Source organism: Octopus bimaculoides, chromosome 19 (genome assembly GCF_046866305.1).
Source record: "Octopus bimaculoides isolate indiv1 chromosome 19, ASM4686630v1, whole genome shotgun sequence".
Taxonomy (NCBI): domain Eukaryota; kingdom Metazoa; phylum Mollusca; class Cephalopoda; order Octopoda; family Octopodidae; genus Octopus; species Octopus bimaculoides.
In genome coordinates this window covers 24,131,261-24,157,062 of record NC_142946.1, presented here as the reverse complement: position 1 = coordinate 24,157,062, position 25,802 = coordinate 24,131,261, and the positions used below count along the sequence as shown (strand labels likewise).

The 25,802-nt window shown below is 35.6% G+C and overlaps 1 protein-coding gene across 1 annotated transcript in view; it reads right to left on the bottom strand.

Annotated features, from left to right (window-relative positions):
- Positions 1-25,802, bottom strand: part of LOC106884106 (uncharacterized) — a 282,261-nt gene that overhangs the window by 17,029 nt on the left and 239,430 nt on the right. The window contains exons 10-13 of the mRNA XM_089366625.1: positions 19,940-19,987; positions 17,773-17,855; positions 12,953-13,029; positions 10,795-10,865 (exon numbers count right to left, since the gene is read on the bottom strand). Coding sequence (XP_089222751.1) covers positions 10,795-10,865; positions 12,953-13,029; positions 17,773-17,855; positions 19,940-19,987 — 279 coding nt within the window. The remainder of the gene's footprint in view (positions 1-10,794; positions 10,866-12,952; positions 13,030-17,772; positions 17,856-19,939; positions 19,988-25,802) is intronic.

Below are 25,802 nucleotides of genomic sequence, written 5' to 3'. Positions count from 1 at the left end.
ATTTGTGGGTGGTGTAAGGTCCCCTCCCAACCCAGAGTAACGTGGTGGTGGAACAAGGAGGTAGACAGGGCTATTAGACAAAAGAAACAAGCTTGGAAGGACTGGAAGAACGGTGGTAGCAGGGAATTGTACCAATGTGCCAGAAGGGAGGCTAGGCGACAGGTTTATTTAGCCAGAGGGGAAGCAGATAAGGAAAGATTTGCCAATGTTCTGCGCCGTGAGGACCAAAGACTCGAGGTATTTCGGGTTGCAAGACAGTGTAGGAGAGAGAATAGTGATGTTGTAGGAGAGAAATGTGTTCGCATGGATGATGGTACGCTTGCATTAAATGAGGATGCAAAGAAAGAGGTCTGGAGATGCCACTACGATAGATTGCTTAATAAAGAGAATGAATGGGAGAAAGAGAGCCTGCCTTATGTCGACCCAATAGAGGGACCAGCTATCCGAGTTGATAGTACCAGGGTAGATAAAGCAATTAAGAGTATGAAGACCGGGAAAGCCCCCGGCCCATCAGGAATCACTGCAGAGATGCTCAAAATATCTGGCAGTGTTGGCTATAGCCTAGTCACCCGTATTACGAACCAGGTGATACACGAAGGAGTCATACCCTATGACTGGTGTAGCAGCATCATAGTCAACTGCTACAAAGGTAAAGGGGACGCTTTAGATACAAATAATTACAGAGGCATCAAGCTGTTAGATCAGGTTATGAAAGTTACAGAGAGGGTCATAGCCCAACTAATTAGGGAGCGAATCAATTTAGATGAGATGCAGTTTGGGTTCGTGCCAGGTAAAAGCACTACTGATGCCTTATTTCTAGTGAGACAGTTGCAAGAGAAATACCTAGCCAAGGATAAACCTCTGTACCTGGCTTTCGTTGACATGGAGAAAGCCTTTGACAGGGTCCCCCGATCCCTTATCTGGTGGTCAATGAGGAAACTTGGGATAGAAGAATGGCTAGTGAGAGCTGTGCGAGCCATGTACAGAGATGCGGCCAGTAAGGTGAGGGTTGGAAATGAGTACAGCAATGAATTCCGGGTAGAGGTAGGGGTCCACCAAGGTTCCGTCCTCAGCCCCCTATTATTTACCATAGTCCTCCAGGCAATCACAGAGGAGTTCAAGACAGGTTGCCCCTGGGAGCTCCTCTATGCTGATGACCTTGCCCTAATTGCGGAGTCACTATCAGAACTAGAGGAGAAGTTTCAGGTGTGGAAGCAAGGTCTAGAATTGAAGGGCCTTAGAGTCAACCTAGCTAAAACCAAAATCCTAATAAGTAGGAAGGTAGATAAAACACAAACCCCTTCAGGTAGATGGCCCTGCTCAGTATGTAGAAAAGGAGTAGGTAGTAACTCTATAAGATGTACCCGGTGCAAGCTATGGACACATAAGAGGTGCAGCAACATCAAAGGCAGGTTAACTAGCAAGTTAGTTTTTGTTTGTGGCAGATGTTCAGGTGCAATAAAGACTGCAAACAAACAGGAAACAACTTCTATCTCATTCCAGGGTGAAAAACTAGAGGTAGTCGATAGCTTCCGCTATCTGGGCGACCAAGTTAGTAGTGGGGGTGGGTGCGCTGAAAGTGTAGCTGCTAGAATAAGAATAGCCTGGGCAAAGTTTAGAGAGCTCTTACCCCTGCTGGCGACAAAGGGACTCTCACTCAGAGTAAAAGGCAGACTGTATGACGCATGCGTACGAACAACCATGCTACATGGCAGTGAAACATGGGCTGTAACTGCTGAGGACATACGTAAGCTCGCAAGGAATGAAGCCAGTATGCTCCGTTGGATGTGTAATGTCAATGTGAATACCCGTCAGAGTGTAAGTATCTTGAGAGAAAAGCTGAACATTAGAAGCATCAGTTGTGGCGTGCAAGAGAGACGATTGCGCTGGTATGGACATGTGGTGAGAATGGAGGAGGATAGCTGCGTGAAAAAGTGCCACACCCTAACAGTTGAGGGAACCCGTGGAAGAGGTAGGCCCAGGAAGACCTGGGCTGAGGTGGTGAGGCAAGACCTTCGTACATTGGGCCTCACCGAGGCGATGACTACGGACCGAGACCTTTGGAAATGGGCTGTGCGTGAGAAGACCCGGCAAGCCAAGTAAGATCGTTGCCAGTGCCCCTGGACTGGTTCTTGTGCGGGTGGCACATGAGATGCACCATTTTGAGCGTGGCCGTTGCCAGTACCGCCTGACTGGCTCCTGTAGGATTTTCGAGCGAGATCGTTGCCAGTGCCCCTGGACTGGCTTGTGCGGGTGGCACATAAAAGACACCATTTCGAGCGTGGCCGTTTTCGTGCGGGTGACACGTAAAAGCACCCACTACACTCTCTGAGTGGTTGGCGTTAGGAAGGGCATCCAGCTGTAGAAACTCTGCCAAATCAGACTGGAGCCTGGTGTTGCCATCCGGTTTCACCAGTCCTCAGTCAAATCGTCCAACCCATGCTAGCATGGAAAGCGGACGTTAAACGATGATGATGATGATGATGATGATCTTCAGGAGAAGTATCAAGAACAACAATAGCCTATTCATCTTCTGGGATCTAAAGAAAGCCTTTGACAAGATCCCCCGTCCCGCAATGTGGGCTGTTCCTGCTCAGTTTGGATGTCCTGAGGACTTCATTGCCCTGGTCCATTCCCTTCACGATAGCAGGGTGGGTAGGGCATGCCATCAAAATGCTCTCACAGACTTATTTCCCATCACTGGGGGTCTTAAGTAAGGATGCATCCTGGCACCAACCTGCTTCTCTTTGTACATGGCTGTCATGTTCAATGAAATCCCATTGGACTCACCTTCCATCAACATGCACTATCACTTGGATGGTGGACTCTTCAATCTTGCATGTCTCCGTGCAAAGACGAGGACCTCTACCATCTCAGTCGATGAGATGCAGTATACCAACAACAATGCCACCACGAGCCAGACTGTAGATGGTCTACATAGGACAGCTGATCTTTACAATGCGGCTTATGAATGCTTCGGGATGCAGGTAAATATATTAAAGATCAAGATACTGAGCCAACCTGCACCAGGCCAGAACAGTCCACCTACGAACATTAGCATCAATGGTCATCCCTAGAAGAAGTTGAACACTTCTCATACCTTGGGAGTATTCTTTCGAAGACCCCCACATGTGAAAAGAACTTGGAGAACCGGATCAGGGTGGCCCACTACGCCTTCGGTAGACTCAGCCATCATGTATTCTTCAATCACACACTGACCATCTGGAAAAAGATCATGGTCTTCCATGATATTGTCCTCTCAACTCTTCTTTATGCTTGTGAAACTTGGATGCTGTATCGCCATGACTTCAAGCGTCTTGAATGCTTCTAGCAATCCAGGCTCCAACAGTTCCTCAATTTTCAGTGGAAAGATCATATTACAAACAATGAGGTTCTTCGCTGCACCTCACTACTGAGCGTTGAAGCCACCATTCTTTGCCATCATCTACAGAGAACTTGCAATCGAAACAAGACCCAGAGGAAGCCCAAAATTCCATTTTAAAGACTAGCTCAAACAGACCCTGCTCAAACTAACATCCAGCCATCCTCATGGGAACAAACTACCATGGATAAGACAGCCTGGAGGACTGCTATCTACAATGGAGCCAGCTCCTTCGAGCAGAACAAACAAAAGAATAAGGAGGTAAAATGCAGGAGAAGAAAGGAGCGTCTTCAACATCCTCGACCTGCACCGGCCATCTTGTGGGAATTCTGCCCACGACTCTTTCACCACTGACTTGGACTTCAAAGTCACATTAAGCACAAACAACTGTGAAGGAGACTGATGAACCCAATGCTCAGAAATGAGCTGAAGCCGACGATATATATATATATATATATATATTTGCAGTAATCCATCACCATATTATTATTATTATTATTATTATTATTATTATTATTATTATTCATCAAATGTAAATAATGCACATAATTCCTCATCTCTTAAATATAGAACTATATAACTATATATGCATACATCTTTTTTGTATGTATATGTGCATGTGAGAGAGAAAGTGAGTGACTGTATTTCTTCATAACATATAGAGAAATGGATGTCTTTTTAAGGTACACACACTGATATAGAAAATGTGACGTCATCATTGTGGTATAAAATGTTTAGGATAGTTGTTAGCCAAAAGATTACTGAATCTTTTGATACTCCATATGTCAAAATCGGCAACTCAGTTTTCGAATGTATTCGTCAATTTCCGTAAAAACTTTATATTTTTTATGCTTTGAAGAGAGCAGAAATTGAAAGAGAAGAGAAAGTGAAGCCGTGTCATTTGCTTTGAAGTGAGAGTAGAAAGTGAAAGAGGAGAAAGGGAAAGATGTATGTACATGTATATGAAATGGATGTGTGTGTGTGTGTGTGTGTGTGCTCATGTCTGCATGTACGTGAGAGAGAAAGAGAGTGAGAGAGTGAGTGAGTGAAGGTGTGTGTTGTCATGTATATGTAAGTGGCACTCACTCTGTATCTCTCTCTCTCACACACACACACATCTTACCTGTACACATACATAAATACATATGCACTCATCTTTTTTGTATACATGTGTGTGCATGTATGCACGAGAGAGAGAGAGAGAGAGAGTGAGTGATTGTATTTCATCATAACATATAGAGAAATGGATTGTATAATTTCTCCATTATATATATACATATATATATATATATATATATATAGTCAATTCAAATAAACAAGTAAAAATTAACAGACAACAAGAGGAAGTGCACAAGAAATGTATTAGCTTGACACTTGGTGAAGAGAGATAGAGTTTGATGATTCGAGCACACCTCTTTGTCGGAAAGGATAAAGGGAAACGTCCAAAGGAAAAGAAATCACCAACAGCATGTGTGTAATTACATTACTGAAGTGACCGGAAGTAGAAAGAGATGGTGAAAGTGATGTTTTTGGGACAGGAATGTGCGAAGATGGTGTGGTAGTATCTGTGTCCATGTGTGTTTGTGTGAGTAGTAAGTGTGTGGGTGTGTATGGTTATTGTTGGAATATTATTATATAATATAGAAAATAATATAACATAAACAGTATAATTTCAGCAACACTGGAAAATCTCAGCTCCCCGGGTATATGTATAAACAAGTTTGCTGAACTAATCCTTATTCCACCAAATATAACTTTTTGATGCTGTTATACATACATACATACATATGTACATACATAGATATGTCTATATATGCATATCTCTTAACTTAGCATTTTGTCAAAAGGAATTAATAGAAAGAGTACCCGACTTAAAAAAAAAAGAATTGGGGTGAATTTGTTTTACTAAACCCTTTAAGGTGGTGCACCAGCATGGCCACAAACCAATCACTGGTACTGATAAAAGATAGTGTTAATAGCTAAGTATGTAATTAAAAATTTTATTTACGAAGTGTTATTTCTGTCAATTGGTAATGGAAACACTAAATTCTGTCTTTCCTTTTATTTGGACTGTTTCCAGAAAGTCCTGGAAGTAGGCTCTTTTCTATCAAATTATTTAACTGGAGTCCATTAAAGAGCATTTGACCTGCTAGAAATAGCAATAAAATCCTTTCCTCTAAATGACACACCCTACCATCTAGCAAATAGCAAAACATTTTGAAATAATGTGGTCTATGATACACCACATTTAAAAACAAGCTGAGATAGTCATAGTTAGAATATCTTTGATCATAGGACTGCTATATCAGTCATGAACTGGGACTAAGGTAGAACGCCATCAAGGAAAGCAAATACATAAATGGATGTATGTTTGGATTTATTTGGAATTTGGTAAAAAATGAAAGAAACCAGTCAATCTATGCAGTCCAATATAAGTGGAATTTACAGATTGATTTCTGAAGCTAACAATTTTTAAAAATGCTGTGACTCATTATAAATTGACTTGTTCACAATATGGGTGGAATGAAGAAGAAAATATTTAGTTGATCAAATTTGTCTCATAATAGCAATAACTAAGCAAGGAAAGCCATTCATACTGGAATAAAAATATAAATTATCACAACACTGCTTTGATGAACAGTAAAGTTCAACTAATTCACAATTGATTCATTCTATTGGATAAAGAGGATGAAGACAAACTTTGGGAATGGGAAACAAAGAGAGAGGGGAAGGGAGAGGGAGGGAGGAAAGAGAAAGGAAGGGAGAGAGGAGAGAGATCAAGCAAAAGAGGCAGAGGAGAGATTGAACAAAGCGAAACTAAGACAGAGGTCTAGAAACCATAATAGAAAGAAAGAAAAAAAAAGACAGAAATAGAGAAATAAAAGAACAAATAGAGAGAAAGAAAGAGAGAGAGAGAGAGACAGAGCAATAGAAACAAGTACAGGATTTATTTTTATAGAATCATATAAATGTTTTGAATATTTGGTGACTATTTGATGAATGTAACAATACGAAGGAAAAGAAAGTTCAACCAAAAAAGGTTATGTGTATAAATTGTATCAATTTTAGTGATTTGCCTGCAGTGAACCAATGATTGGCTAATTGGAACCCTGTTCCAGCACAAATACCCAGAAAAACATGCAATAAAATAAAAGTGTTCTTCTCTCTAACCCAACACAGTGGTTGACTGAATTTGGTTTAGAAAATCTAATTAAAGTATTAAATGTTTTGTTATCTTGGCCAATTAGTAACGCAAATGGCTTGGACAAAAATTATTTTCAAAACCCCGGTTTAATTTAATATCTAGCACTCCATGGTGGATGCAACAAGCTTAAAACAATGGCCTGCAGTAGGTTTTATAGGAAATAAAGATGCAACAGAATTGCAATGAAACAAATTAAGGCCTTGTTACTTTAACTAAGCATACAAAGGTCTCCGTTTCTAAAGTCTTCCATTATCTATCAGGTTTTTATTAGGTTTTTATGCTACATTAAAAAAAAAGATAAAAAACAAGGAAAAGTTCAAGGAAACACAGAATAGCTTCTGAGGTGCAGGGATATGATGGGGTCGTTATGACACAAATTTAATATCAATGATGGTGGAGTGAGTGGTGGATACAAAAGTTAGGATAATAATATTACATTGTCGTAAGGTGGTGAGCTAGCAGAATTGTTAGCATGCCAGACAAAATGTTTATCAGTATTTTGTCTGTCTTTATATTCTGAGTTCAAATGCTGCTGAGGTCGATTTTGTCTATCATCCTTTCAGGGTCAGTAAAATAAGTACCAGTTGAGCACTGGAGTTCATGTAATCAACTAAACCCTTCACTTGAACTCACTGGCCTTCTGCCAAAATTTGAAACCAATGTCACACTATTGTTACTTTAATCAGCTCTGATATATTTTAAGAAATTTTTTTTACTTGTTTCACTCATTTGACTGCAGCCATGCTGGAGCACTGCCCTAATGTGTTTTGTTGAACAATTCAACCCCAGGACTTATTTTGAAGCCTAGTACTTATTCTATTGATCCCTTTGCTGAACCACTAAGTTTAAGGGACAAAAACACACCAACACCAGTTGTCAAGTGATGATAGGGGAACTAACACAGACACAAAGATACACCTAGATATATACATATATATGTGTGTGTATATATATATATATATATATATATATATATATATATACACACATACACGACGGGCTTCCTTCAGTTTCCATCTGCCAAATTCACTCACAAGGCTTTGGTCAGCCCAAGGCTATAGTAGAAAACACTTGTCCAAGGTGCCATGCAGTAGGACTGAACCAGGAACCATGTGGCTGGGAATCAAGCTTCTTACCACATAGCCATGCCTGTGCCTATTTATAAGAGAATCTCTTTGTATGTCACACAAAACAAACACCATCATCACTTTCACTCCAATTATTATGACTACTGCTTCAAACACTATCTTTACATTATGTTCATGACTCCATTACTATCAGTATTATCACCACTAAAAACAAAAAAAACAAAAACCTTTATGGCAGTGATGGACAAACTGTGGCCTGCAGGACTTTATGAATGACATTCCTAATGAAAAATTACTTTGAATTTTCTTAGCAGTGCTGCCTACCTCATGATGAGCCATGTCTCATACGCTTGCTTCTCAAAAAATGTCTTATAGAGCAGCCCACAACTGCTCTATAAGACTAATTAATCTACAAGAAATAGCAGTCAAATATTATTCAAATTTACACCAACAGTTTTGTAGTCTTACATACCCCTAAAAACGTGGAATGGTCATGTCTGGAATGTCTTTGATCACAGGTCTGCTTAATCAGAGTTGACCAGGGATGTAGCAGCAGCAGTAATGAGTCAATGAGGAACCCTCTATATTACGGAGAAGGGGAACACCTCTCACATGAGAAAAATTTGAACTGTATTCAAATATGAAACTTTCAGCTGACAAAGTCTCTAATAAAAATCTACATGAAAAGAATGTTTAAAGCCTTTAAACAAAAAAACAGCAATTTAATGTAACATCACTTTCACCATCATTTTTAATGTCCACTTTTCTAGGCTTTCAGGGGCTGGATGGAATTTGTCAAGGTGGATTTGGAACATCCAGATGCCCTTCCAGTCACCAGCCCTAACCAGTTTCCAAGTGAGGTAATATTTCTCCATGACCAGATATACTTTCACAGAAGATTGGGAAAAAGGGAAGCTGCTTGCATGATGGTGAAGCTCATTTACATCTATTGTGCAATATCAAGGTAAGGTGATAGTAGCCCCTACCATTATGTGGCTGTGTGGTAAGAAACTTGCTTCCCAAGTACATTGTTCCAGATTCAGTCTCACAACATGGCATCTTGAGCAAGTATCTTCTACTATAGCCTCATGTCAATTAAAGCCTTGTGAATGGATTTGGTAGATAGAAACTGAAAAGAAGACTGTCATGTGTGTGTGTGTGTGTGTGTCTTTATGACTGTGTTTGTCCCTCACTACACCATTTGACAACAGGTGTTGGTGTATTTATGTCCACATAACTTAGTGGTTCAACAAAAGAGACTGATAGAACAAGTACCAAGTTTAAAAAAAAAACACACAAAGAAGTACTGGGGTTGATTCATTCAACTAAAAATTCTTCAAGGTGGTGCCCCAGCATGGCTGCAGTCTAATGACTAAAACAAATAAAAGATATATATATATACATACATACATACATATATATATATCATCATCATCATCATCATCGTTTAACGTCCGCTTTCCATGCTAGCATGGGTTGGACGATTTGACTGAGGACTGGTGAAACCGGATGGCAACACCAGGCTCCAGTCTAATTTGGCAGAGTTTCTACAGCTGGATGCCCTTCCTAACGCCAAATATATATATATATATATATATATATATATAGTAATCCCTCACCATATTGCACTTCACCTATCGTGCACTCAGCATATCATGGTTTACCTTCGTGCACTTCAGTACATCGCAGATTCTTCTGGCTAATATATGTAAATTTATATCACGGATTCTTCAGAATATCCAGGTTTCTGCGGCTGATAGGTATTTATATTTTTTTAGATTTTAATTATTCATGTGGGGGGTTTTGGAATGTAACACCTGTGATAGTTGAGGGATTACTGTATACATACACACACGAGTTTCTTTTAGTTTCAGCCTAACAAGTTTGCCTCCAAAGTTTTGGGTGCCCTGGAGCTGTAGAAGAAGACACTTTCCCAAATTTCTGCACAGTGGGACTGAACTGGGAACAATGTAGTTGTGAAGCAGAATTTGTAAAATGAAAGATTCACTAATGTTCTTTGTACAGATGTATCTTCACAGGTTCTGATGACTTTGTAATTAACCCGTATACTAAAAAGAGGGTTCTCACACCCTGTCACTCAATATGACAGAAATAACAGTCAAAATCTCCCTCAAATCAAACCTTATTCTCTAAAAAGAGAAAGGAAGCATTAGATGATGTAATTCAAGATGTCCTGTGCTTGAAAAGAAAAAAAAGTGAAGGGACTGTCCTGATCTGAACATCATTAATAGCTCAAACAAGGTTGATTTTGGGTGAAACAACGTCAGTAGTAGTCAAGAATATTTCTACCTCTGCATTAAGCCTGGCATAAAACTTCTATAAAAACTATTAATTACAATATTTAACATTCAGTCAGAGCATGAAACTATTGGAACCAATACTACATGTACTTCACAACACATCCCTATATATTTGCCTCTCAAGGTATTCAATCACTTGCAACAAAAATGTCACAAGAGTGTCCTTTAAATAAATGTCGCTCAATATATGAAGCATTATGCTTAGGACAAAAATGATTTGAGCTATATATGCCTGGAAAAAAGGGTGTAACAAAACCTGCATAAAATAAGGGAAATATTGTTCTCCTAGAAGGACCTATAAAAGTGTTTCTATTTTAGGCATTTTTATTTGGAATGTTATATAAGAAATGTTCATTCAATAAATATTATTACAGCAATGTTTGAATCAATATTTGTATATTTGCTAGCTGAAGCTATTTTTAATTCACTTATGCTACTAATATCATGGAAAGAGGCAGGAATGTCTAAACTTCCCATTTCCACTCAAATGTTTATAGTGTTTACTTGGAAAAACCATTCTTATTACGAATTTTGAATGTTGTTCTTTACTCAAAGTTTCTTAACAAGTTGTTATGAGAGAAACTTTCAAAATATATCATAGACAGCAGTGATTGCTACAATCTTTAATGATCTCTCTTTCTCTCTCTTTCCCTGCAGACACAAATATACACAAACATAACTGATCTTAACAATGTAATCATTACTCTTGGGACAGATCTCAATGAAAAGAAATGATTATACAATATAAGAGAATAAAGAAGTTCATTCATTTGAGAAAGAATATAGAAATGTACTTACCTTTATTTGTGAAGGTGTAAGTTGTTGAAATATGCTTCTGTCCATTCCAAACACAATAGCATTTAGAGCACCTGTAATAAGGATTTTTATGAAAGACATTAGTCTAGGTTCCTTTTCTCTTAAGTTGGTATTTTAACTCTGAAAATCATTCATGGGCATCAACAAAACATCATATTTTTTATCCTCCAACAACTTAACAACTACTAATTTTCTATAAAGCTCAGGTGAAGCCCACACTGGAGCACTGCTCTCACATCTGGGACACTGCTGATGTACATCATACAGCTTATAGTGCATCCAAAGAAAGATTGCTCATCTGATTTGCATGAAGTCACTTTAAGTTCTGGCCCACAGAGTTACACTCCAAAGACAGGGTCATGCTCCAAAATCACACTCTAACCTTTGGCCCATAGATGCACTTTCTCAACCCTCTGCCTGTTCTGCAGTTAGTATAAGTGATCTCTGCCCCTTGGGGAAGAGGCATTTGTACTCTCTCTCTCTCTCTCTCTCTCTCTTTCACACACACACACACATTATTAATGTAATACATATTTTCAGTATGTTCAAGATCATTGCTGTTATTGGAGTAAAGATTTTTGCCGACATAACATGGCAGTCCTGGTTTAGGACGAATGTTGCTGTAATTTAGCCCCAGGAGGCATCGTCTCCAGCTGGCTATACAATACAATCTGTGTCCTTATCTGTGTCCCCTGGGGCTAAATTACAGCAACATTTGTCCTAAACCAAGACTGCCATGTTATGTTGGCAAAACTCTTTACTCCAAAGTACTGTTGCAGAATATCTCTCGTTGTGAGATTTAAAAATAGTAATTTTCTAATTGCTGTTATTGTTTCCATTATCTGTACCAGTGATAATTTTCTGTCTCCTCTACAGAAGTACTCTTAGACATGTAAGAATAAATAAGGCTTAAACAACATTTCAAGTAGTACTCATTGACAATAACACAGCAGTATACATTGCTGCTGTTGTTATTTAACCCAAAGTCAGCCCTGATCAAGCATATCAGTAATACCCATGATGATCCCATATTTTTGACAGTTATACTGCATCAATGACTACATTATCCAATGAATCCTTTTCTATGGTATCAGAATGTGATTTGAATGCTTTCTGGCTGCTATTTTTAGCAAGTTGAGTGACCACTCTCATGACCTTATTATTGTATATTAACATGTAGTACCATAATGGTACTTATTACATATAATACTTCAGCATTAGTACTTATCTTCAGTGTACTTACTGACATGTAACACTGTACAGTAGTTCTTAAATGATGCAGGAGTGGCTGTGTGGTAAGTAGCTTGCTTACCAACCACACGGTTCTGGGTTCAGTCCCACTGTGTGGCACCTTGGGCAAGTGTCTTCTACTATAGCCTCGGGCCGACCAAAGCCTTGTGAGTGGATTTGGTAGACGGAAACTGAAAGAAGCCTGTCGTATATATATATATATATATATATATATATATATATATATATATATATATATATATGTATGTGTGTGTATATGTTTGTGTGTCTGTGTTTGTCCCCCCAACATCGCTTCACAACCGATGCTGGTGTGTTTACGTCCCCATAACTTAGCGGTTCAGCAAAAGAGACTGATAGAATAAGTACTAGGCCTCCAAAGAATAAGTCCTGGGGTCGATTTGCTCGACTAAAGGCGGTGCTCCAGCATGGCCACAGTCAAATGACTGAAACAAGTAAAAGAATTATTGATACACAGTGGCATTCATGATTGTAATACTGAAGTTTCAATTCCTGGACTGGGTGATGTATTGTGTTCTTGAGCAAAACACTTCATTTCACATTGCTCCAGTTTACTCAGCTGGTAAAAGTGAGTAATCTTGGAATGGACCAGTGTCTCATCAGGGGGGAAATATATATGCCACAGAATTTGGGTAATTGGTCTTATGAGCCTATAGCTTGGAAAGGCCCTCTGACCTTTATTTTGATAGACATATCATAAGTAAAATGAAGTATTTATAGATAATATGATACTTTTGGACAATTGGTAGTTTAGGAACTTGTAATTGTATGCTATGATATACATCAGATCACATCTCAAGATCCTATGATGTAGATAATACCTGACATACTTTAGGCAAGGTGTTAGACAATACAAAGAGCAAAGACTTACCATGTAAAGGACTGGAGATTGATGCAAGTAGAACTAATGTAAAAACAGGATTCCCACTGCTGATGGCATTTTGAATTCTGAAATTAAAAAAAACAACTATATAACACCAGAAAAAAAAAAGCTGCATTACAAATGAAGTTAGCTGTAGCTGGTCAAATTTCATTCATGATTCTGTCATCCATGACTGTCAAAACACTATTATAGGAAAAATTCATGCAGTCATTTCTTTTTTACCATATCAATCAACTATGGTAGTAGTTGAGTAATATTCTGAAGGCCACAATTTACTTACAGGCAGCATCTTTCAGAGCTTGTCGCTAATTCAGTTCTTAACCAAATTGAAAACTGCTAACATTTTTGAAGAGGACTGGCCCCTAGCTACATTTTGGCATAAAAAATTGAGATTTGATCCAGTAGAAAAAGTTTACATCAAAATTTGTAGCAACATCATAGGAGAGTAACACCGCCAATCAAGTTTAGGTCTAAATGATTTTATATTTTAAAAGAAAAATATATTTATCTTAGCTTCAATGATAGAAGAAAGCATGAAGAATTTTATAGTTTTGGTCTCATGCAACAAAACTTTGTATCAAAAAAAGTTGTGAGGTAAAATATCATGAATATAAGGCAAAAAATTGGATTTAAGTATAATTAAGTCTTTTATTAAAAAAAACAACTATATTTTAATTAAGCTTAAATGATAGAGCTCAATTTGAGGAATTTCATGGTATCAATCTCATGCAATGAAGTTTTAAAAGAAAAAAGTTATGAGTGTTTGTTTCTCAAATTTGAGGGTGATAATATAGTTCTATACATTTTTATGAATATAGTTCTATAAGGGGACTTTTATATGTCACTGGCGTCATTGAGGTAAGGACAAAATTGTCAATGACACTGCTAATTGACACAGCTGACTCATTATAATTAGCATAATAGCATAGCCTGGAAAAAAACATGGGCTACATGGAAAAATGTGAGGAAGAGAAATAATATTCTTAACATTATAAACTTGGAAAATTACAGGACAAGTTATTACACTTGGAAAAGTTCAGGACAAGTTATTACACTTGGAAAAGTTCAGGACAACTTATTACATCTGGTAAAGTACAGAACAAGAAAATGTTTACTTAAAATATTGCAGCTAAGGATAAAATTTGAATATTAAAAATTATTTGATTTTAATTTACAAAGTAACATTACAATTAAAAAAGGTACCATCATTTTGTTAAAATATTGACACACTAGAATACTTTAAAAAACGAGAGCCATAAGTCTCAATACAGCTAAAGTTTTATGCAAAGTAGAATAGTATGTATGGTAGGCAAATTCATTATGTAAAAAATAGGCATTGGGTCAAGACTAAAAATGTGAAGACATGGTAATAACTCAAGCAAATTTTACTGTGAATTTGTTGTTATAGGTAAATTTTACTGTAATATATAACTAATTTTTGTATTATTCTAATTATTGTACTAACTAATTATATATACTACTATTTTTTATAACCTATTTTCAAATTTCTGATTATTAATTAATAATTAAAAATATGAATATTTTTAAAGTGCAAAAAAATATTTTGAGTTATTTTTAATTTTTACTAGAAGTAACAAGTAATAACAAATAGAAGTAATAACTTGTAATAAAATTTTAGTTTTAATAAAAGCTAATATTTTCTAAATCTAAATATTTTATTTGAAATTTTATCCTTAGCTGCAATATTTTAAGTAAAAATTTTCTTGTTCTGTACTTCACCAGACGTAATAAGTTGCCCTGAACTTTTCCAAGTGTAATAACTTGTCCTGTAATTTTCCAGGTTTATAATGTTAAGAATATTATTTCTCTTGCTCGCATTTTTCCATGTAATTGTAATATATTGGGTCGGCAAGAAAGTAATTTTGGTTTTTTAGTGTGCAATAAAAGTCATTTTTTTTCATACAAAGAATGAACTTTAATCAATTATAAACTTTTCATTTTGTGCAATGACCTTTTGCCATCTTTCTGGCAACTTCATGATTCAGTGCTCATAGAACTTCTGGTCTTTATCAGCCAAAAACTGAAGCAAGTGCAATTTCAGGTCATCAGCATTATTGAAAGTCTTATAATTCAAAAAATTTTGCAAACTTTGAAACAAATGGTAATCTGATGGTGCAAGGTCAGGGCTATATGGTGGATGTGACATCACTTCTCAACCAAGCTCCAATAATTTTTCATGAGTTAGCAAAGAGGTGAGTGGCCTAGTGTTGTCATGGTGGAACACGATTTCTTTACGATTTGCTAATTCTGGCCATTTTTCTTTGATTGCTTCCTCCAGTTTCATTAGTTGTTGACAGTAAACATCTGAATTAATCGTTTGGTTCCTTGGAAGCAGTTCAAAATACACTACACCTTTATAATCCCACCAAATTGGTGGCATGACTTTTTATGAATGCAATTCAGCTTTTGATGTGGTTTGTGCTGGTTCATTACGCTTGGACCATGATCGTTTTCAATTGATGCTATTGTAGACAATCCATTTTTCATCACCAGTGATGATTTGTTTCAAACAAAGGTCAATTTCATTGTGTTTGAGATGCATATAACAAATATTGATTCGTTGTGTTAAGTGAATCTCTTTCAATTTATGTGGAACCCATGCATCGAGCTTCTTAATGAGCCCAAGACATTTTCAATAAGTTTCAATTGTTGTCTGTGATACATTTAAGCTCTCTGCAATCTCTCACTCAGTTATATGACAATCAGATTCAATTATGGCATTAATTCAGTCATCATCAACTTCAGTAGGTCAACCAGAATGTTGGTCATCTTTGAATGAAAAATCTCCAGAATGGAGCTGCTTAAACCATTTCTGATATGTGCATTCTGTTAAGTAATCAACACCATAAATTTCACATATCTCTTTGTGAGCCTCAGCAGCTTTCTTGCTTTTATGGAAATGAAAAAAGTAAAATATGGTGAAAATGTTCGATTTTGTACTCCATATTAAAATTGACAGTGAACTAACAGGTGTAAACAAAATTATGTGCAATTTGCTTCAAAAGTAAGCTAAAAGTAACAGTTATCAAATGTCAAAAGGAAAAAAAATCATAACATTGCCAACCCAATCAATATATTCATTTTACCATCAGCCAGGTGCCCTCTCAGCGGCCAGAGGTCAGCTTGCCAAGACTCTCTAGTTCCCTCTGTGTTGTGCTACATGCATACATTCAGCCAGGCTCTTATTTCCAGTTTATTCTTAGAGGTTATCAGACCACAAACTTTTTGATGGCCTCTTAGTCTTTTCATTTCCCACTTCTTATCAGGACAGTCTAGACCAATAAATCATAGTGCATTGTAGATCAAAATATGACAGCTTCATGAACTGGATTCTCAACAAAAGGTGTCCTTGGACTTTCAGCTTTTCTAGTACTGCAGCATTTGTTACTCTGTCTTTCCAGATCATTCTATCCAATATGCAAAAAAATCCATATCACAAGGGCTTCTATTTTCTCCTCCATTGCTGCATACATTGTCTAGATTTCTGCCCCTCGCCTCAATTTTAAGTGCAGTGTGATGTCTTTTGAGGTGATGATATTTTTCATTCTTATAAGTGTTATTTAAGTCTTATTTATTCTTATATTCATTAAGTACATTAAAACAGAGTGGAATGTTCAGAACAGTAGAGATGACATATAACACAATATAGAAACAAATTATATAAAGAAGTCTCCTTTGATCCTTCATTGTATAAAGGTAAAATTCTTACAAAGGAAACCTACTAAATTGGATAGGAGCTAAAGATAAAGATTCAACTAAATAAGATGGTTATCCTTTAAAAGTTCATCAATAATCACAATGGAGATCTCATTTAGTAGACCCCTTATTTTTAGCATAATTTAGTAGTTTTCCTTTCCCAAAGGAATCTTCTCTGATGCAGTATTTTACACAATAACCACATAACTCTGGCATTATCAGATTACAGAAATATGTAATAATTTGAGTCTTAATATCTTCTGCAAAGAGTTTGGTCCATTTTGGTCTCGATAATTAGGCTGCTAAATATTTATGTGAAACTCAACAGAGAAGGAGAAGCAAGTTAAAATGAGGGCAAGTTCAGTTAGGTGGCTGAGGAGGCTGGATCCAAAAAGATTTATGAAAGGATTAACCAATTTAGGATTTAGAGAAGACAAATCGAACACTAAGTGACAACTGGAAAATTTAAAGGAAAAAGAAACAAAGAAGAAGATACTCAATGACTGACCAAGAGGACACAGAAAACTGCTGAGATACTGTGCTACATTGTGTGTGGGAGAGGAAAGGACGGAGGTCCATGTTGGTTTGGCACATGAAGAAGAAATATTTGGAAAGTTGATAGAAATGACCATGACAGAGTGTACATCATTCTGACTTCAAATCCTACTTGGGCTGGCTTTTTTTATTATCTTCCACCTTTTTCAGTTTCAATAGAATAGGAAGCATGCATGTAGTTAAGCTGTTTCTGTAAGTTAATTCAACTGAGTACAACTTCTACTTACATATTTATGCTCTTGTGACAATGTAAGAAATCAATAATTATAAATGGATTTCTCTTGACTAAAAGCAAAGTCAATTTTTCAAAGGTAACAGTCTGTAGTTGATACTCTTTTTATTCTATGGAGCCTGGAAGGATGGAAGATAAAGTCAACTCGTATGGAGCTTGAACTCAGTCACATATGAATTAAGCAATACTTTGATGTATTTAATCCAATATTCCACTGATTTTGTTATATTTACTACCATTCTTATAGTGATATGAAATCTGTGAAAACAGCTTAGGGAAATGTTGGTGCAAAGTATGTACTCACCTATTCACCAATGGAAAAATGGAAACTGCTAAGTAAACAAAGGGATAGCCCCTTAAAGGCTTTATGTCTTCTTTCAGCATTTGCTAAAGAAATATAATCAAAAGAGATTTATTCACAATCATTTAATACAATGAATATATTTGAGCACTGTTAATATGGTGGGTTTCAGCAAAGTTCAAAATACTTTAAAGGAATAGCCTAACTGCAGATAAACTTTTTATGCAGGAACAAAGTTTTAGAAGCTTATTTATAATTTAAGAACAGGATATATTGTAGGCAAGTGGTTCTCAAACCATGTACTATGGCACATTGGTGTGCTGTAAAGTGTACCCATGTGCACCATGGATATTAAAAAATATAATGCTTGAGTGGTTAGGGAAATATGTTGTTCATAATTTTGTTACACACAAGTATGAAAATAAACTAAGCAACAGTTTTTTTTTTAATATTGTTTCTAAATTTCTAACTTTAAAACATAATTCATCATAACATTCCATGCAAGGTGCACTAGTATTACTGCTTTTTTTTATTTGTTTTATCTCCAGCAGTCAAAACAATAAACAACTATTATTAGTGTGATAATTTTATCTATGCCTTATTTTCTGCACAATTTATAAATGTAGTATGTTGTAGAATATTTGTATTTATTAAAAACAAATTAAGTCTTTCTAACAACAATACAAATTATTCATGGTGCAATATCAGTACATTGGTTATTTTTATCAATGGTCGATTACAGTTATGAATGGTGATCATAACTATGAATGGTGGATACAACTAAGTATATAGTAGCATATATCAGCAACTGGTGAGAATATAGTAGTATAAAAATGATAGAAAAGGACAATAAAAGAAGCTGGTAAACTGGATACATAATGGCAACAATGAATGTCCAACCAGTATTACAGTCTGTATAATATCATAATTACATAATGTAATGTGGATTATGCATCTAGTAGTCTTTCAAGCTCTTGTCAATTCACTGCTAAATGAAGCATCAACATGGCATTACAGATTTATCAATGCTGGTTGTAGGACCTACCAAATGTAGATTGAACAGGGTGCACCTCTGGGCAGGTGATTTAGCCCTTGCTCTCAACATAGGTATGATCTGAACTTAGAATACAAAAAGCTGAAACAGATAGCACAAGATATCTCAGCCAACATTCTAACAGTTCTACCAATCCACCATTCTGAACTGGTATTTTATTTAATTGACATCATAAGCATAAAAGACAAAGCTGACAATACATTTGGTATAATACAGTATATAATGGGAATAATGTAGTGTTCAATTGAGGTTACAAGGCTTTGAAGACCACAGCAAGTACAAGAGGTTGCATAAACTGTGTACTTTTGGCTTAGAGACTATATATATATATATATATATATATATATATATATATATATATATATATATATATATATATATATATACACATACACACATACAGAAGTAAGCACATAAGTGCAAAACAAGGTGGAAAAAATTGTACACAATTATCAAAGGAAGAGTAATATGCTTTTATTAAAACTGCAAAATAATCACAAAAACTCTGAGTAATAGTTTTTGTGATTATTTTGCAGCCATAACAAAAGTGTATATATATATATATATATATATATATATATATATATATATATATATATATATATATATATACATATATATATATATATATATATATATATATATATATATATATATATACACATACATACACACACACATGTTGCAACTGTCTTGTGCGCAGTTGATACCACAAGGTAGTTGAAATTTGAGGGTATAAAGATAGAAAAGTACAGAAATGAAAACTGATGGAGAATGTGATGACAACTATTAGGCTGTCAGATAAATCTGTTTTTGTCTCGTTTTTTTTATTCTCTCCATTTATTTTAATTCTTTCCAATGTTATTTGAATTAATATGAAACTTATTTTGATCATGGTATTTAATGACTTTTTTGCAATTCTAGTCTTCTGCTACACTTTTAGTTTATTGTTTTTGAAATTTAAATAACATTTGCCTCTTTTCAGATGTATGACAATGGAATATCAAGTAGGAAAAAAAAAAGAATTCATCTGACAACCCAAGAGGGTTGTAAGGTAGAATAAGTATTAAAGTAAGTTTTAGGAGATATATAAAATGATTAGGCAATTTATTATACCTTATTCCTTTCAGTGTCAGGATCATAAGTGCCTTCCCAAGTTGATGCCTAGAATAATGTAAAATATGTTTATCAATATTTGAAGAATCATTCACGAAAGCAAGTTTCAGTTAATCCTTTACAAGCTTGATTATCAAAATTGAATTACATGCCAAGCCACAAGAAAACTTACTATCAATATCAACAGAGAGTATATTTCTTTCACAAAAACAGCAATAATTAAATCACACATATATTTTACCAAATTTTACATAATGTCTTCTAGATATCTTGGTTGGCACTCCGTCGGTTACAACGTTGAGGGTTCCAGTTGATCCGATCAACGGAACAACCTGCTCGTGAAATTAACGTGCAAGTGGCTGAGCACTCCACAGACACGTGTACCCTTAACGTAGTTCTCGGGGAGATTCAGCGTGACACAGAGTGCGACAAGGCTGGCCCTTTGAAATACGGGTACATGAGAAACAGGAAGAAAGAGTGAGAGAAAGTTGTGGTGAAAGAGTACAGCAGGGTTCGCCACCATCCCCTGCCGGAGCCTTGTGGAACTTTAGGTGTTTTCGCTCAATAAACACTCACAACGCCCGGTCTGGGAATCGAAACCTCGATCTTACGACCGCGAATCCGCTGCCCTAACCACTGGGCCATTGCGCCTCTACTTTCTAGATATCAACCTGAAATGAAGATAATTTTTGACATTAGAAAAATTAGAAAAGTTAGAATTAGCAAATTTTTAAAAGCTTTAAGGGTTCATGCTTTTACTCATCTTGTTCTTTGAGGAGCCACCTGAACACCTTATCATCCCTATTTATTATTTATCGTTTTGCAGCTCCTACTGATCATTTTCCTCCCCTCTTCTGAATGTGAGTAGTCATGTATCTCCTCTACAACAAGAACCTGCTTGCCCCTCCCTTATACTTTAACATCCCATCTCCTAGTATAAAGCTTCCCACCTTCCACCACAGATTTCATAGGCTTGCAAGCTGCATGGTGACCTTACTGGTGCCAATAGCATGAGAAAATCACCAGCTGGCATTAGGAAAGGCATCCAGCCTAAGAAACCATGACAAAGCAAACACTGGAGCATGACACAGTCCTTAAACCCATCAGATCCTGTCAAACCATCCAACCCATGCCCATATGGAACACAGATGATGATGATGATAATGATGATGGTAGTGATGGTGGTGGTGGTAATAAAGATGATGAAATTCTAGAATAAATCTTAACAGTACATGTTCTGTGTAATGTATAAGGCTTGCTGAGGTTTCTGTTGTGGTCTATAATAATTTTGAATATCTATTTATAAAAAAGAAATGAAAAGTTATCAAACCTGGCAGAAAAAGATATTCTTAATGCAGGGATGAGGAAGTAAGATGCAAGATCTTCTTTTTCCCAAATGCAAATATTTAAAATTCTTTATGAAAATCTATTTTAGTCAAGAGAAGCTTTGTTGTCAAGACAATATAGCTGTTGCTGCTTTCTGAGCTATGTAAGCTTGTTCTAGACTACTGCAAAAAGTCTCATATTGAATATTGCTAAGTTCCAGTCACAAGTTACAATGCCAATGATTCTGCTATATTTTACTTGTTGAAGCCAGATTTTGACTTCTCCATGCTAAAAATTAACCACATGTTAGCAAGAATATGTTCCCATACAGTAAACTGAAAACGAATATTTTACTTTCTAAGAACAAGTCTTGCCAAAAACTCAGTCTGTTAATCAATTTTCAGAGGAAATGGTAATTGAATGAAATAACTCATCATAACAGTTCCACTTACCAGAGAACAGATTGTTAAAGGCTATTTAGCTTTAAACAATCTGTTCTCTATTAGACAACATAACTTTGGAAATTCTTTAGCTTCTCCCAAAAGCTTATAGGAAATAAGCTTGCCATATTTTAATTGAGAAACACTTGCAGTTTGACTGAAAATGTTAGTCAAGCATAAGACTAAATAAACAGATACCACTTTATGTTCCTTTGTTATTTTATTGGTTTTAACCAGAGGCTGTGGCCATGCTGGCACAATTAAATTAGATGACACAAATTATATTTTGGAACTAAAATGTTATAAACATCAACCTGCTTAATAGTATAAAGAGCACACTTAAATTCAATGACAAATTCGTGCTTTCCAGATTAATACAAATTCATATGCATATAAAATTAACCTTATCACTGGTTTTCTATTTATTATATTATGTAATTGCTATGCACTTCAGATATCTTCAACTCTAATATTTTGATTGAAATACATGTTTTGGCTAGCTTCAATCCCACACATTCATAGAATTTCAACACTTTTATCCACCAGTTAAAAGAATTTATTCACTGAAATATAGGTAAGATATTAATACAAAGCAAGCAGTTAGTTAGATCTCTCTGTCATGAGGCACATAAGGCCACAACACATTCTCTCCAATCAGTTCTGTTTTCTATAACTCAACAATTCCGCAAGTAGGGATAAATAAAATAAGTGCCAAGCTAAATAGGCATTGAGGTCAATATTATCAAGTAAAACTATTAAATATGGTGGCCCAGTATTGCTGCAATTCAATGAGTGAATCCACTTTAAAGAAGTAGTCAGGTTATATATCTTGACATTTGTGTTAAGTGTTAATGTCCAGCTGAAGCTTGACAAATCAGAAAAAGAAATGTGGTGAATGAAGTCATTTAACCAGTTGATCTATTTCCACACATGCACAGAAAAAAACCCAACCCTAAATTGATTCATTCCATTGAGAATGACTACTCAGGCATGTCTTAAATGAGTTGTATGCTAACCTTGAAAGAGAGTTAAAAGCTGAACTCAAAATATATTACTGCTGAAACTAAATTAAAAATCGATTATTATCATAGCTAGTAAGTTACAGAACTCTATATAGTTCTTACGAGTTGAAATCATAACATCACAATCACCTGTTTCTGATTTAAATTAAACTTTATACCTTTCAAACGCATAAAAATCACAAACAAAAAAAAAACCTCTAGTTCATAAGATATTTCAGAGATAAATTTCCAAATTTTAGTTAATGTTAAGAAATAAATAAATTACACTAAGTTTTGTTGTTATATTTTAATGGAAACCACCTAAAAATTGAGTTGATAAAAGTGGAAAAAAAAAAAAAAAAAAAAAATGTGTATATTTTCAGGGAAAAATCTATTCAGCAGACAATTCTGTTTTGAAAATAGAATTAATGTTTTCAACAAAATATTTTCTGTGGTTATTCATTTCTTCCTAAACATTAAGAAAGATATTAAAGGAGCGCTTGCAGCTATTGTTGAACAATAACAATTAATTTTAGGTTTTAAATGTTTTATTGAAGGTTATATATAAAGCATACAGATGTATAGTTATATATAATATATATATATATATATATATAGAGAGAGAGAGAGAGAGAGAGACACACACATACACACATATATATAGGTACATACACACATACATATACACACACACACACATACATACACACACATATATACAGACACACACATATATATACACACACACATATAAATATATACACACATACACGTAATATATATATAGATAGATAAATGCATTTTGCCTCCTGTCTATTATATTAAACATTGATGATATATTGAAATGATTGAGAGTATATTCAGTTCAAAATGTTTGATTTCTGTATGCATGTGTGTCTGTATGCATGTGTGTCTGTATGCATGTGTGTATGCACATATATCTATTTGCGTTTTCATGCAGAAAATGCAATGCTCAGTATACAGCGGTGTTAGAAGTATGTAGAGTCCATTAAAATTTTAAGTAAAGTGAGTTCTTTCTTCATGCACATGTTTTGTGTGTCATAAATAGTCATAATTGATGAGTATTTTTGACTAGTATCGTCTACAGAAACCCTTTAGGGATGTGGAAATGATCAAGTTTATCCCAACACAATTACAGTTCTCTTGCTCTCACTCTCTCTCTCTTGCGTATGTATATGTGTGTGTGTGTGTATGTATGTATGTATGTGTATGTGTGTGTGTGAGTGAGAGAGAGAGGTATAATATCTATATTTGCATTTCTTACATTATGCACATTTTAAGTTTCTATCTACTGCCCTCCTCCTCCCTTCATTACTTTTTTATCTATCACTAACTCTTCCTGCTAACACTGTAAACCCCTACTCTCAATCTAACTCTCTTCTATCACACCATCTGTGTAGGGAGGGATAATATTGGGTCTATCTATATTCAATCACCATTACTTCTTTCTCTTCCATTTCTCCCTCTTCCATCATTTATTATTGTCACAATTCACTCACACTCTCTTTTGCCATCATACATCTCTCTCTCTCTCCCCCTCTATCTATCTATCTATCTATCTATCTATCTATCTATCTCTTTCTCTTATGTTACTACCTGCTGGACATCCATCACCTTTTTCTACTTCCATTATTTCCTCTTCCATCACTTTAACTCCTTCTTATCACATTCTCCCCCCTGATCATGCTGCTTTTCTATTCAGTCTCCTTACCAACAACCATCAAGTAACTAAGTATCACTCTACTTTCCATTACTTTCTCTGCTATCATCTTTTTACATTATTTCTTCCATTTTGCTTTCCCTCTTGCATCACCTTTTTACTCAGATCCTCTTGGTAATGTTGCTCTGAAAGCATGGAGATAATGTACAATAGAGAAGAATCTTTAATCTCTCTGCAGATAAGACAACTTCTCCAGTGCTGGTGACATGATAAAATGCATCCAGTATACTCTGGAAAATATATGGCAAATAACAGAGACAATATAAGAGAGAGGATGATTTTTCATCTTGCCAGAAACAGGATAACCTCTCAAGTTTTGGCAGAATGATAAAATGTACCCAGTACACTCCTTAAAGAGGTTGCAATTAGGAATGGCATCAAGCAGTAGAAACCATGGCAAAATTGGAACATATGAGTGAAATATAATCCCAACTTATCTAGAAGGGCAGTAATTCCAAATAAGAGCTAACACAAAACATGATGACCCATTTAACTTATGCCAGCATGAAAAATGATGATGATAATAACAATGGTGGTGGTGGTGGTGATACAAAGAAAGAAATTAATGTCGATATAGATTTATTTTTAAGAAGTTGTCTGTGACTCAATGTTTTGCCAAAAACCGCTTATCAAACAGTGGCATGCGAAATGAAATGTAGTATATGTGTGTGATTGTGTGTGCATGTGTGTGTGTGTGTGTGTGTGTGCATGTGTGTGCGCATGTGTGTGTGTTGCTCCTTTGCCTGTCTCTGTCTTGGAATATACCCAACACTTAAAATATTTACTTTTATATATATATATATATATATATATATATAAATATATATATATTTCGTTTTTGGATTTGGTTTGCAAGATTTTTTTATGTGATTTCGTGTGTTGAAGCATATACTGTTGTGTCTGGGTAGAGTCATTTTCTTATTGTGCCTTAAAATTTAACACACTCACCGGTAAAATTTCCACTTATTCCTTATTTTTATTTTCCTAAAATTTTCTTTGAATCTTGCAACCTTTTCAATAGTCTTGACTGTCAAGACTATTGATAAGGTTGCAAGATTCAAAGAAAATTTTAGGAAAATAAAAATAAGGAATAAATGGAAATTTTACCGGTGAGTGTGTTAAATTTTAAGGCACAATAAGAAAATGACTCTACCCAGACACAACAGTATATATATCAATAACACATACACGAACACATACTACGCATATACACGCACACACACGAAATAACCCACGTGCTATCCAGAGAGCAAACTGCATGCATATACACACACACGTACACACACACGTACACACACATATATATACACATACACACACGCACACAAAAAATACAGGCACACACTGCTAGGAAA